The sequence below is a fragment of the Typopeltis vanoorti genome, chromosome 6 (genome assembly GCF_054136105.1).
Source record: "Typopeltis vanoorti isolate ZY-2024b chromosome 6, IOZ_Tvanoo_1.0, whole genome shotgun sequence".
NCBI lineage: Eukaryota > Metazoa > Arthropoda > Arachnida > Uropygi > Thelyphonidae > Typopeltis > Typopeltis vanoorti.
The window spans coordinates 116,780,195-116,795,990 of record NC_143554.1 but is presented as its reverse complement, the minus strand read 5'-3'; the positions used below and the strand labels follow the sequence as shown (position 1 = coordinate 116,795,990).

The 15,796-nt window shown below is 36.6% G+C and overlaps 1 protein-coding gene across 3 annotated transcripts in view; it reads right to left on the bottom strand.

The window, feature by feature from the left end:
• Window positions 1-15,796, bottom strand: part of LOC150105848 (NADH-cytochrome b5 reductase 3-like) — a 147,184-nt gene that overhangs the window by 9,973 nt on the left and 121,415 nt on the right. For all 3 annotated transcript variants that reach the window (XM_090393620.1, XM_090393621.1, XM_090393623.1), the window contains exon 10: window positions 387-486. In XM_090393620.1, coding sequence (XP_090249746.1) covers window positions 387-486 — 100 coding nt within the window. The remainder of the gene's footprint in view (window positions 1-386; window positions 487-15,796) is intronic.

Genomic DNA, 15,796 nt, shown 5'->3' with positions numbered 1-15,796 from the left:
CTATCTCAATTCTTTTCTTGTCTATTCACACATTCAATTCTGAATTCAGTATCTACATTTATCATGCAGTGTCTTCCTGCCTATCATGACTCCCATTTTTCTGTCTGTCTGTCTTGTGGCCTTCTCATTCTGTTCACTCACATTATTCACCTCTCGATTCACAAACTCTCCTACCTTATATTTCTGCTCTTTCACCTCAGACAATTAATTTGACTCACCTTTATAGACTATTCAACAGTGGTAATATTATTTATTCCTGCAAATATTTCATTTCAGTTGCGATATGCCATTCTTTCTTTTTTTCTTGCTGTTTGAAGAGTTCCAAAAGTAGAACAGTTACTGAATACAGGCAAATGAAACCTTATTGTAATAAGGACAGCACTTACTTTCTGGTGGACGATCCACAGTATACCAAAGCTTAAAGCGATCAGGAAATGAATCTTTAATATCTTCCAATTCAGATCTTAACAGAATATCATCTTCTGTCTGGAACAAAGATATATGCATATTCTGAATTGAATTCACAATTTATTTGTATTATTAAAAATAGAATTAAAGGAAGCATTTTTACAACATATTTGAAAGGAGTAATTAATGATCGATTCCAGATAAGTTCTTATACAACATTCATCTGTATCATCTATCATTTTTCTCTGATTTCAATAATGTTACTAAGAACACGAAGTTCTTTCAATTCCACAAAAAATTAATTTTAGGTTAACTACTGTAACATATCTACTGATGAGAGAACAAATATCAACTACAAGAAAAGATTAATCAAACTATTAACGAAACACATGCAGGCATATGTGAGACATTTAAATTTCGATCTCTTTACTCAAGAAGAAATAGGATTAAAATTGAAGTGCAAAGATTTTATCAACTGCTGAAACATAATTAACATACTAATTATACATTAAGTTGTAAAAAAGTTTTCCTGCAGAAATTCATTTAGTTAAGGTATGCATAGAAAAGAAGAATGTGATGCAAAACATACAGGCTAGAAACCTCGAGGCATGTTATTTCTGATAATAAGGCAACTCTACAAATAAACATTGGAGTTTCATTTATGTACCAGATGTAACAATCGGTATAATACACATATGAATCCATTTATTTCACATTATATAACTACTGAAACCACTTATATATATATAAGTATATGTATATCAGGGGCATATATTCAGGTCATGCTAAGTGTGTGGCGCACACCCATAGAATAGCAATATCACCAATATTACATTTTTGCATTTATTCTTGTTAAAGACTCCCCTATTTTTTTCCTGGGTTCACATGATTCCTAAAATTAAACACAATATACTAATGCTTAATGAAGAGGACACTTTTCAGCACATACACATTGCATCACATTTGTGTTAATAGCCCTGGTGTGTGGTCACAAATCAGACACCTTTGAGCCCTTTGAACAGACATACAGATGGTGCAGCAGGTCAAATTCTTAGCATTCCAGTGGTTTTGAACTGCCCAGAAGGCAATGCAGGACGACTGGTTACTGTGTCAACCAATTTAATTGAACGTTGTCGTTTGTCATGAGTTGCAGTTTTGTTTTCTGAGTTTCATTTCTTTTGTGTGAGTGAAGTGTTAACTGGCATATTTAGGACACTGACATAGACAAGTTTTTAATATATAATTTTCTATAAATAATTTATAACTTTTTATTGCCCATATTTACAATGGGAAATAGTGCTGTTGATCTACCGAATGCCCAGTTTTCTGCAAGAGCTTTTGCAGATTGTATGATTGTTTTCAAACAAGGTAAACTTCATCTCCCTCTTCCAAATTTACTATTATATTTACACCTTTGAGTAATTCAAATATACCAACCAAATAGAGCATTCTCCTTCATTATTGTTTTCTAATATATCTTAAAAGAAACACATCCCCCACTCTATGCAGATTTGTTTAAATTAATTGATAAATTAAAGTATTCAAAGTTATCTTACAATTAACTGCATTGGACCAATTAAGATGAGAGCTGATATATATATATATTTCTCGAGAAGGAGAGCATAAAGTCTGACAAATATGGCACATAATCATAACATAAAACATTTAATTTGAAGCGTTATGGGTAGTTCATGGGGTCAGCCTTTTGAGCATAAAGCTTAGCTGTTTTCTTATTGTTAAACTTAGAGCTAATGGAAATAATTTACAGAAATCCAGAATAATATTTGGTCAGATTTATTAGATTAAGACTATCATTAAAACATTCAATGTATTCAGAGTTATTTAACAATATTAGATAAAAGATATGCATTTGAAACAAGATGAATATTAGAATGGTGTAGGAGGGGATTTCATTTCTTATCAATTCACTTTTAAAAACATTAAATTATGACTTAATACATTATAAAATTCAAACACTAAAAGAAACATTAAATAAAAATGGTTATATCATGCACATATAGAAGCAACAATAATTTGTTTCCAATAAAGCACTATCAATAATATTTATGAAAACTGAAGAAACTATGATAAACAGTTTTTTAACACATGCATCATTTTTCAAAACTTTCAAACCATCCATGAAGAGAATAGAAGAACAACTAATGGATATGGTTTAAAATCAGCTGCCTCAAGCTTTCATTATACTGATCACAAAACAGAAAATATCAAAATTTCATATTTCTTTATTATTAGCTTATGGTCATTTCACAACAACAAGAAGATAATTATTATTCTGAATTCTTTATAATATGAATATATGAATATAACTTTGAATTATATATTTGGTTTAATCCTTGCTTACACTTGGATAAAGGATTAAATCAAATATATAATCCATAGCATAACCAAGTGGAAAACAATTTCCACCAACTATAACTTCAAAACAATATTTAAAGAATACACAAAAAAAAGTATTATAATTAAGTTGTTGCAAGGTAATATCAGTCCACTTCTGAGTTTACATATTATTGAGACCAAAAGAAGATCAGTATGAATGTAAATTTTCAAACTTGATTTTTTTTTTTAATTAACTTAACATTTCCAAAGGTTATAAAAATCTTATATACATATTAGTATTGTCTTTGGGCTAATGATTTTTTTACTCTATTTTATTAATTTCATATAATTTTTTTGGATGTTTATTTTTCACATAACCTGAAACACTGCTTTTCAATTTATAAGCAGCAGAAAGAAAACATTATCATCAATTTCCTAATATATGTATTCCTTAGGGTGATCAGGCTACTATGACAGCACTACATGATCAAATTTACATTATTACTAATCTTCTATCAACAATTTTCCTCCAAATTAGTCTATTACTTCTCAGCACTTCAGCATTATCGTATCTAACATTTCATTCTTCTGGGACACTTCTAACTACTTAATCCACCTAAACCGTGGTCTTCCTCTGAGTCTTTTCCCTGCCATCTTGGCATCAAACATCTTTTTGCACTTCACTATGAGTAGATTTGCTTGATTGAAAATAAGCAAGTTTTTAATTCATATGTAATTGTTTATTTTATACTAGATGCATTTCCTTTACATGTTTCACTGTCTATATGACTAACAGCATCATAAAGAGGTTACTTAACCTAAATAAAAAATAGCAAAAAAAAATTAAACGGTTGAAAAGACTAGTCTAATAACAGTCTAATCACGATTAGGCATGTTACATGCAGTCTCTTCATTGTTGTGGAAACTGTGTATGTGATTGCTTGCATAGGAGAGGTCTTTAATTTTACATGTTAATTAAGGATTTCCAGATGTCATCAAGGATCATTCCTTCATTTCTATTTAGTGTGCCTTTTGAGCAAATGACCTCAAAGTACTCCTTGAACAACCTGACGAAGTAATTCTCTTCTAAGTATGGCATGGAGGATGCTTGTCAATTTACTCTTTGGTGTTCTTTGAGGATGTGAGAAACAAGTCTGCTTTTTACTTCCCATTTGTTTTCAATGTCACCTATATGTTTTTTGTTGTGTATTTTGAAACTTCTCCCAGTCTGACCTATGTATATCTTTTCACATAAGCACAAAATCTTGTGCTCGTGCTTTGAATTTTTTAAATACGAGTCTGCATGTCCTATATGATGCTTGAGGAGGTTAGATAAGTGGAGAGCTTCTGCCATCAAATACTTGATGTAGAGGGATGTCTATCTTGGGAACTTTGGGCACGGCATATAATCTCTATGTTAAGCAACCTCCCGATAAGGCTTAATCATATAGATGGCGAAACATGTAGAGAAACTACAGCTAGTATAAATAAACAATTGCATACGAATTAAAAACCTGGTTATTATCAATCAACAATTCCCTGTTTTGCTAACCTTTCTTCTTCAAATCTATTATTTAAATGTATGTGTTAGTTTGAACTCATTAAATACAGCACATATAAATAATTATTCTTGTTGAGAGGCTTATACGCTGGTTAGACATAATAACTAATATTTAAGGAATTGACAGTGTATACTGGAAATATAGATTAAATAAACTTTAATATACACTTTCCGATATTTCGGCGAACGTTACGTTGCCATCTTCTTGGGAACTTACTAAAAAGACACGTGCACACAAGTACTAATACAACAAATGAGACTGAGGCTAGGACGCTAGCGTTTTCCTAAAGTCCTGATGGTGCCCCCTGGTGGGCTATATTGGTAGTTCTTGGCCTTTGGGCTGAAGTTCTTTTGATAAAAGTTTCCCAAATTTGGGGCAGTTTCATGCATCCAAATTTGTTGAGGTTTGGCATGTTCCTAAGGGCCGAGGCTGATTCCATGAATAGTCTTTCATACTTGAACTTGCTGCGGTGTATTACTGTGGCTTTCTTCCATCTTATTCTGTGGCGAGTATCCAGAGCGTGGTCTGCAAGCCCAGAGTGGCTGTACTGGTGAAATCGGATGTAATCCTTGTGTTCTGAGATTCTGATATTTGCTGTCCTGCCTGTTTGGCCAAAGTAGGACAGTTTTCTCAACAAATTTGGATGCATGAAACTGCCCCAAATTTGGGAAACTTTTATCAAAAGAACTTCAGCCCAAAGGCCAAGAATTACCAATATAGCCCACCAGGGGGCACCATCAGGACTTTAGGAAAACGCTAGCGTCCTAGCCTCAGTCTCATTTGTTGTATTAGTACTTGTGTGCACGTGTCTTTTTAGTAAGTTCCCAAGAAGATGGCAACGTAACGTTCGCCAAAATATCGGAAAGTGTATATTAAAGTTTATTTAATCTATATTTCCAGTATACGCTGTCAATTCCTTAAATATTAGTTATTATGTCTAACCAGCGTATAAGCCTCTCAACAAGAATAATGATCATCCACGGAGATCTCTTCGCACACAAGTCCCGCCATTACGGCAAACTGAGGCTGAAATTATCCAGACAACTTAACCGTCTGGCATTCCTAAAACGCTGCCGGGATAATCATGTCATCCCGAACTGTGTTAAATTCAAACACCGCTTCATCTCACAGAAAGCTCTCCGTATTTACAACCGCGCTAGCCAGGCATTACTTCGGGAACAAATTACCGCTACACGCGGTTCCCTAGCCGATATAAACAGCGCGATAGCAACGCTGGAAAACGAGCTTTCACATACGCTGAATCACGAGCTTTGGTCGGTCCTACATGACGTCTCGTGTACGGCAGCTAAAAAAGAATTTGAACGAGTACAAAGCCGACATATCAACAAGTTTGATAAATTAACAAAGAACTCGGCGTCGAAACTACAAACCAACACTGTTGTTAACCTATCGTCAGCTACCTTAAAGCCAGAAGCAATCCACGCTCTGTCACGTGGTCACAACTTCGCCATTGCTCCTAGGAAATTACCGGCCGAGGAATTAATGATTCAAATTGAACGCGGGATCCGCCAACTTCCAACCCACATCGCCAACGACATTAGATTGGACGTAGCCTGTGTTCTCAATAAAGCAAAACCTCCAAAATCCAACATATCCATTAGTGAATACAAGGCACTACAAGAATTGAAGAGAAACAAAAAAATAGTGATCACCAAAGCGGATAAGGGGAACGCCACTGTGGTACTCAATCTTAAAGACTACACAGGTAAGCTCAAGGCTTTATTATTAGATCGCTCCACTTACCTCCCCATTGATTACAATCCCACCAGCTCACAAATTAGAAAACTCCATAGGCTCCTTAAGAAGGTCACTTCTTGGCCTGTGGAGATTACCAACAGACTAAAACCCTATAACTCCAGACCCCCCCCGCATATATGGGCTCCCAAAAATACACAAAGAAAATGTGCCATTACGTCCCATAGTGGATGGCATTGATTCCCCCACTTACAAACTAGCCAAGCATTTAACCAAAGCGCTCTCACACTATACTGGCAATACACCATCACACATAAAAAACTCAGCCCACTTCAAAGCCAGTATAGAAAACCTTACACTCCAACACAATGACATAATGGTCAGTTTTGATGTCTCCTCCCTATTCACGAATGTCCCTCTCAAAGAAACCTTAGAGTTAATCCAAGCTAAATTTCCTCCCGATATCTCAGCCCTATTTCAGTTTACAATGAACTCAGGCTATTTCGTTTGGCAGGAAAAATTCTACAAACAGATAGAGGGGACAGCCATGGGTTCACCACTTTCCCCACCCTTGGCCAACTTTTTCATGGAGAGGTTTGAAGAGAAAGCCTTAAACTCAGCCCCACAAAAACCTACCATATGGCTTCGCTATGTTGATGATGTTTTCGCTATTTGGCCACATGGCCCGGATTCACTCCTCTCCTTCCTAACACACTTGAACAACCAACACCCTAGAATCAAATTCACCCTGGAAAAAGAGGAAAACAATAACCTCCCCTTCCTAGACACACTAGTCACCCGCCAACCTGATGGAACCTTGGTTTTCTCAGTTTATAGAAAACCCACCCATACAGGAAGATACATTCACCAACAATACCCCCCCCCTCACAACAATATGGAGTTATTAAAACATTATTCAACAGGGAAAAAATAATCTGTTCTAATGATCAAGCCCTAACCTCTGAACTAAATCACATCCGTGACACTTTCTCAGCCAACGGCTACCCCCTCCAAAAAATCCAAAAAATACTTAACCCAGTTATCCACAAACCACCACCCCCTCCCCCTCACAAAAAAGATTACTCTAAATCCATCACTATTCCCTACATCAGAGGCACCTCAGAAAAAATCAATAAAATCTTAAAAAAACATGACTTGACCACTTGTTACAGACCACATAGAAAACTGGCATCCCTTATCCGCTCCACCAAAGACCAACCACTTCCCCTAGACCTACCTGGTGTATACCAGGTCCCTTGCAGCTGTAAACTGTCCTACTTTGGCCAAACAGGCAGGACAGCAAATATCAGAATCTCAGAACACAAGGATTACATCCGATTTCACCAGTACAGCCACTCTGGGCTTGCAGACCACGCTCTGGATACTCGCCACAGAATAAGATGGAAGAAAGCCACAGTAATACACCGCAGCAAGTTCAAGTATGAAAGACTATTCATGGAATCAGCCTCGGCCCTTAGGAACATGCCAAACCTCAACAAATTTGGATGCATGAAACTGCCCCAAATTTGGGAAACTTTTATCAAAAGAACTTCAGCCCAAAGGCCAAGAACTACCAATATAGCCCACCAGGGGGCACCATCAGGACTTTAGGAAAATGCTAGCGTCCTAGCCTCAGTCTCATTTGTTGTATTAGTACTTGTGTGCACGTGTCTTTTTAGTAAGTTCCCAAGAAGATGGCAACGTAACGTTCGCCGAAATATCGGAAAGTGTATATTAAAGTTTATTTAATCTATATTTCCAGTATACGCTGTCAATTCCTTAAATATTAGTCATTATATAAATAATTAAACAATACATTTAATCACTCCTATATTTCATCTCCTGTATTCCTATATGGTCAAACTGGTAGATCTGCTAACATCTGCCTTGAAAAACACAAATACATCTGTTGATATAAGAATGGTCAGTCAGGGCTTGCTAATCATTCCTTAACACAGAATCAAATGTAAAAAACTATATTGCTTCACCATAAAAAATACAAATTTGAAAGACTTTTTATTAGAATCAGCAGCAGAATAAAAAAAAAAAACTGACCTAATCTTAATAAATATGGTTGTATTAAACTTCCCAAGATTTGGGAAACTAATTCTTATGCCTTCCAGTTCCCATAGAGGACTAATAGACTTTAGGTTTTTGTCTACTCTTTTTCCACTTAGTATTTGTTCAAATTTGTGTGTTTGCAATTTTAATATCATTTCCCTGACAATGTCTCAGTGACTGAGATGAAATATAGGAATGATAGGAGTGTTGTTTAATTATTTACATGTGCTGTATTTATTTTATTACACTCCATAATACCATCATACCAGACAACCCCCCTCCTAATCTGCTAGCACACTTGACCTCTTCCTAACAAGCTCCTTCCTAGATATACCGTGGTTGGTTTGCCTCTTGGAAACTTGGACCACAACCTTATACAAGTGTCCAAGTCTCTTTTGTCACAGAATAACCTCACCCACCAGTTCACAGTCCTGTGGCAACTGGGTGGGCCTCCGTGACTTTCCTGCGTGACATTCCTCCTTCCAATGGTCAGACTACTGCTTCAGTTCTAATGATCCAAACACCTACTCAGATCGAAAGCCTCCTTCATCCCTTGTTCCACTCCAAATTCTCAGCCATGGAATCAGCCTCAGCCCTTAGGAACATGCCAAACCTCAACAAATTTGGATGCATGAGACTGCCCCAAATTTGGGAAACTTTTATCAGAAGAACTTCAGCCCAAAGGCCAAGAACTACCAATATAGCCCACCAGGGGGCACCATCAGAACTTTAGGAAAACATTAGCTTCCTAGCTTCAGTCTCATTTGCTGTTATTAGTACTTGTGTGCACGTGTCTTTGTAGTAAGTTCCCAAGAAGATGGCAACGTGACGTTTGCCGAAATATCGGAAAGTATATATTAAAGTTTATTTAATTTATATTTCTAGTATACGCTGTCAATTCCTTAAATATTAGTTATCATTATAACACCTATCCTATATCACCTCTTCAATCTATCTTATCCTACAATATGGAAACAGGTCCACACCTAGCCCATCGCAAGGAAAGGTGATAAAAGTCAACCAACGAACTACTGTTCCAACTGCTCTCACTTCTGTTCTCTCTAAAATTATGGAAAAGGTCATCAACAACCAACTCTTGAACCGCCTAGAGACATACCAACTAATCAGCGACCAGCAGTATGGATTTTGCCACACACGATCTGCAGCTGATCTTGCTTTCACCACCCACCTATGGACTCCATTCCACCTTTTCGTTCGATAAACCTTGTAGTGCTGGAGTATTAGAATCCTCAAGATCTACCACAATCAGGCACCTGAACTGAGATTTCCCAGTGGGGCAAGGGCAGTCTTGTAAACTTCAATGCCACCAAAACTCAGTTTTGTCCGATCTCTTGAAAGAAAGAGCTTGCCCCCCCCCCCTTCACTAATACTGAGACATCCAAACACAATCAGATTTATCTTCTTGGACTGACCTGCACCTCTGATCTTTCCTGGCACAACCATAATTCAACTATAGCTTCTGCAGCTGCCAAAAAACTTGGTGTACTTTTACACACAAGACACTACTTCACCTTGACAGCTGCTAACTCTATACAAAGTTCAAATCTGCCAAGCCATGGAACACTGCCCCCAAATATTGAAGTGGTGTACCAAAATCCTCTTTAAGATTGCTCAATTCATCCAGAAGACGGCAATCTAGCTAATCAATGATCCTTCTCTCACAAAGCCACTTCAATCCCTTACTCATAGAAGTTCAGTTTCTGCCTTGTGCCTCTTCTGCAGATACTTTCATGGATGGTGCTCTGCTGAATTGGTCCCTATTATTCCTCTGCTTTCCCCCGAAATCATTAAAACAAGAGTCGCTGCTAACCAATACCACTTTTACAGTCCATCTTGAAACTCACCGAATCAACTTCACTGCCTCCTCTTTCATTACATCTACTTCTGTCCTTTGGAACTGTCTCCCCCATTCTGCCTTCCCCTAAAATTACAGCCCTCAGCTGTTCAAGCAAAATGTGAACAGACTCCTCCTCTCTTCTATTCCTCACACAGCATTAATGTGCTATAGGACTTGTGGTCTTTTGCGTGTGGGTCAGATTAAAAAAAAAACTTTCTTCTTCCATTCTTTGTAAGTGACCATTCCAGCTTAGATTAGCATGATCACACATTCTTGAATGCAAACAATGTCACGTTCCTTCCTAATGTCATTTTTAATATGATTCTGCCATTCATGACATATTCTCAGGTCCCTAATTGTTCTCAGAACTTTCATATCTGTGGTCTCAGTTTTTGATCAGGTGGTTTATAACTTTCAGATCCATAACTTAAAACTGGTTTGAGCAGAGTCTTATGTACTGCTAATTTAGTGTTTTGCCTAATTTTTTTTTTTTTTCATTCCATAAAATTTATTCAGTTGACTCCACACCATACCAGCTTGCTTATTTTGTTGTCTACTTCAAAATTCAATTTGTTATGTTCACTAAAAACTGTGTGCCTAAATAGCTGAAATATTTTATTTGATCTATAGGTTCTCTGTTGAGAATACAGCTGAAGTTTTCTATGTTCATGCCTATTTTCATAGGTTTGGTCTTTTTATTGCTGATTTTCATGCCAAATTTGTTACAGCTGTTATTCAATTTAGTTAAAGAATCCTGTATTGGATGCATTTAGGAGTACATCATCATCGAGAGAAAGTTTTGAGAGAATGTGCTAGGGAACTGACCTGGCTTTTCAATGAAAGTCTGGCTGCTGGAAAGGTGCCCATGGAATGGAAGGAAAGTAAGATAGTTCCATTGCATAAAGGCAGTAGCAGACTGGAAGTGTCTAATTATAGACCAGTTTGTGTGTCATCAGCAGTTAGTAGGATCTTGGAGAAAGTAGTGAAGGATTTATACAGCATTGGGCAGATGAGGGTAATGTTATCTGTGAGAGTCAACATGGATTAGTGAAGGGGCACTCTTGTTTTAGCAATATGCTAGCCTTTTATGATAAAGTTACAAGAGCTTCATATGAGGGAAAGGCATATACTGCCATTTTCTTAGACTTAGCAAAGGCATTTGACAGGGTGCCACATGATAAGCTGATATTTAAGTTGCAGCGCATGGGTCTGGATGTCAGATTGGTTGTCCGATTGGTATCAGAGAATTGTGTATGGGGCAGTTTCAAGGAAGAAGAGGGTTACAAGTGGGGGTCCCATAGGGCTCAGTACTGGGACCTATATTGTTTAACCTTTATATCAATGACATTGTCAGTGGATTGCAAGGGGATATTCAGTTGTTTGCAGATGATGCGAAGCTGGGAAGGATTATTAGTAATAGTGCAGATGCAGCAGCCCTACAAGAGGATTTGAATATGCTAGATAGATGGGCAAATGAATGGGGATTTCGGTTTAATGCAGCAAAATGTAAGGTTTTGAGGTTTGGAATACTGCATACTCTATGGGAGGAGTTATACTGGAGGAAGTAGTGGAGACAAGAGATCTGGGGTTGATGATTGATAGAAACCTGAAATTTAGAGGACATATTGCAAAGGTGGTGAAGGTAACACACAGGATTGCTGCAATGGTGAGAAGGACGCTGACCTGCAGAGATAACACAGTTATCATTCCGTTGTATAAGACCCTGATCAGACCACACTTGGACTATTGTTCTCAGATTTGGTCCCCAGGATTTGAAGGGGATAAATTAACTGTGGAAAGGGTACAAAGGTAGATAACAAAGATGGTTTCAGGACTGTACAATGATAGTTATGAGGATCAGCTGAGGGAATGTGGACTGCAGAGTTTGGTGGATAGAAGAAGGAGAGGAGATATGATTGAGACTTTTAAACTGTTGAGAGGTGGTTACAGGGTTGACACTGGAGAGTTCTTTCGCTTGGTTGAATGGCAGGAGGGAGTGATGACAAGGGAGCCATCCCTGGAAGTTACGAAAGGAAACTGTGAGCAAGAGGGTGAGGAGTGGTTTCTTTGCATGGAGGGTGGTTGAGACATGGAATGCATTGCCTGATGGAGTGGTGAAAGCGAGAACGGTCAATGAGTTCAAGGAGTGGTATGATAGACTTTGTGTTTCTTAGAAAGGACCTCCCACGATGAGTCTTTTGACTCCATGGAGGCCTGAATAACAATAATAATAATAAATCTGTATCAACTAAAGAGCAAGGTTTGATATCTCTGATTCTGATATCATCTATAATGGCTCACAATGTGATCCATATAGATGATGAATAATAGTGGAGATAATGTGCATTCTTGTCTTACACTTGATTTTACATCAAAACCATTTTCTGCATTTCCTTCCATACTAACTGCCGACTTATAACTTTACTATGTATTGCTCTGTATAATGTTCCATTCACCACATAAAATTGAAGTGTTTTGAAAAGCTTTTCTCTGGAAACCATGTCATATATGTTTTCCAGATCTACAAGAACTCAATTTCAGATCCTTGATATATATTCCATGATGTCGCAACTATTTGCCATAAAGTGAAAATCTAATCTTATTCAGCCTGAATCCAGTTTGTTCTTCTCCAAGTTTCTCTTCCACAATTTTTCTCAGCCTCTTTTCAAGTATGCTTACAAAACATTTAGCAGGGAAACACCTCTTTAATTCTCAGATTTAGCTTTATTTCCCCCCCCCCTTTTTTTTTTTTTTTTTTACAGATTAGAACTATCAGAGCTAAATTCCAATTATCTCAAATTTGGTCTTCTGAATTATGGAGTGTAGCTGATGCAAAATGTTTGCAGAAAGAAAAATGAGTAGTTCAATAATGCATGTAAAGAGGCTATAAAGAAACAGAGATGAGATTAAAAATACTACAGGACCCATCGCCAGAAAATACTAAGTCAAGAGAAAATGCTGGAAGAGAAAAAAAATTAACTGAAGAAATTGAAAGTAATACAAATAACTTAGATGTTCTTTAGATGCAGTTGGATATTTAAAAGAAAATATAAGCCACAAACTTGAATACTGACTAAGGAGATTTAATTAGTCAAGAAAAAAGAAATTAAGGATTTAGACAGTATTTTGAGAGACTACTAAATAAATTTTCCCCACCTGATGGAAACTCTACACCGATGATACATTGTGATGATGAACCCACAATTGAGAGCCACTGATTAAAGTGGAAAATGTTATTATAACATTAAAATAACAAGCTAGAGAAAATAAAATTACTGCAGAACTCCTAAAAATTGTAGGAGCACAAGCAAATATTGCAAAATGAAGAAATCCCAGTGAACTGAAATACAGTCATATTATGTCTTATTTTTAAAGAAGGAAACCCCATGATTATCAGTAGCATCAACTCTCATGGGGTTGATGTAATAATTGAGTTGGCCAATAGTTATTGATATAATCTCTACTGCCCTTTTTTATGTAATAAAATAATAAATGATTTATGCTACTGCACTGGAATTTTTTTTGTAGTTATTACTGAACTTATGAAACTGTGAATATTTTGATTTTGCGTGTTCTACTAATATCTTTTCAAAGGACTTTTATTATTCTTTGATGCTTGAGGGCTTTCCATAATTCTTTCATTATGATTGGTGGTTGTGTATTAGCCTCATCTAAATACAGTGGAGGATTTGTATCTGTTTCCTTGCCTGTGTATAGTTTACTATAAAACACTACATATTTTCATTATTTCTTCTCTACTGTATTGTATTGTACTATTCATTATTTATTTTTCAATTTGAATGCATTTTTTCCTTCCATGGAACCCTTGTTTGATCATTTCCAGAAATATTTTTTCTATTATGTTCTAAATTGTTCTTAAATTATATTTTGTGATGTTTTTGATTTCTTTTCAAGCTTCTGCACACAAATTATATATATTATCTTTGCTACTTACTATAGTCTCCTTTTCCTTAATAGTTTCCTTTTTTTTTTTTTATTTTATTTTATTAGATCAAGTGTCAGTAAAGAACTTCCTCTTGAAGTTCTATTTGCCAGTAATGGCTTTCTTAAACTTTTAGTACATCTATTATTGTTGAAGAAATCTTCTCTTCTATCAGATAACCCCAATTCATTCATACATCCTTCCTTCAACTTTCCTTCCATTATTTCCTTCTTTATGGTTTCTCATATCATCTTCTAGTCTGGTTTTTTCATTAAAAAATTCAATCTCTCCCTCTTGATATTAATTCTTATCCTTGTTCTCACTATCCTATGATCATTGTCATAATCACTGTCGTACCCAAGGATTCTGTTCTTGGGTTCCTACTGTTTAACTTGTTTGTAAACGATATATCATGTAGAGTGACTGGAGTTCTTCAGTTGTTTGCTGATGATGCAAAGTTGGGGAGAATCATAAGTAGCACTACTGATGTTAATTCTCTTTGAGAAGATTTGAATAGACTTTTGACTTGGACAAAGAAGTGGGGTTGTAGTTTTAATATTAATAAGTGCAAGGTGTTGCATTTTGGAATGCAGAAATATAAAGCTGTGTACTATATCGATGATGTCATACTGCAGGAAGTGGATGAGATTCAAGATTTGGGAGTGATGGTTGACAGTAGAGTGAAGTTTTGCCAGCCTGGCTGGCCGAATGGTTAGTGCATCCGCTCTCAAGCCAAAAGGCTGCGGTTCGAATACCACCATGGGCATGGATGTTTGTGATTGTCTTTGGAAATAATAGTGGTGGTGGTGGTGGTGGTAGATGGCATTGGTGTAGTTGCAGTCAGTTGGTGGATAGAGTGGCGGAGACAGAGTTGTGGAGTGAATGCCCTCCCTTGATAAGTCTTTGGACTCCCTGGAGATGCCTTATTACAAATGCTGCACATCGTAATGCTGCTATGATAAGAAGTACTCTAACATGTAGGGATAAGGAAGTGGTTGTGTATAAAGCACTGGTTAGACCACACTTGAACTACTGTGCTCAAATTTGGTCACCTGGTTTTCAGTGTGATGAGGAAACATTGGAGAGGATCCAGAGACAAGAGACTAAGACAATATCAGGACACTTTGGAATGCTGGCTATGGAGAGAGGTTGAAGAAATGTGGATTGCAGAGTTTAGTGGATAGGAGAAAAAGAGGTGATATGATAGAGAGATTTAAGTTAGAGGATTTCATTGGATTAATCCGGATGAGATTATTAAAAGAGTAGAAGGCAAGAGAAGTAAAACCAGAGGCTATTCCTGGAGGTTATATAAGAGTGTGGCGAAGAGTAGATTTTTTTTACATAGAGAATTGTTAGTGAATGCTTTACCAGAATGTGTTGTTAATGCAAGGAGTGTTAAGGATTTTAAGAGTCAGTACGATAAATATGTTGTCAGTTGAATAAACCTCCCACGATGAGTCTGCCTACTCCATGGAGAGTGTAATAATAATAATTAAACTGGTTGATAGCAGATCCATCTTCTAATATATCCATGTTGTTCACCATAATATATAATCAATTTCATTAAAAATTTCTGCATTTAGTGATCTCCTGGTCCATTTTTGTTTAGTTCGCTTTTTAAAGAAAATATTTCCTATATACAATCCCTGGCTCTCTGCAAATGCAACAAGGCTTTATCAACTCTCTCATTTTAGTAACATGTACTATCTCTGAGAGTGTTGCAGAGATCCACATAGAAATCATTAATTTCTTCATCTGAATGCATTATGTTTGTATTATACTTCAATCACACTGCTTATTGATTTTCAATCTAAGGGCTCTAATTCTCTGGGAGACTGGTTTAAATTCAAGATTGTAATTTTTACATCTTTTGTGGACCATAGCTCTAATTCTGCCTTGACCATGATTTTC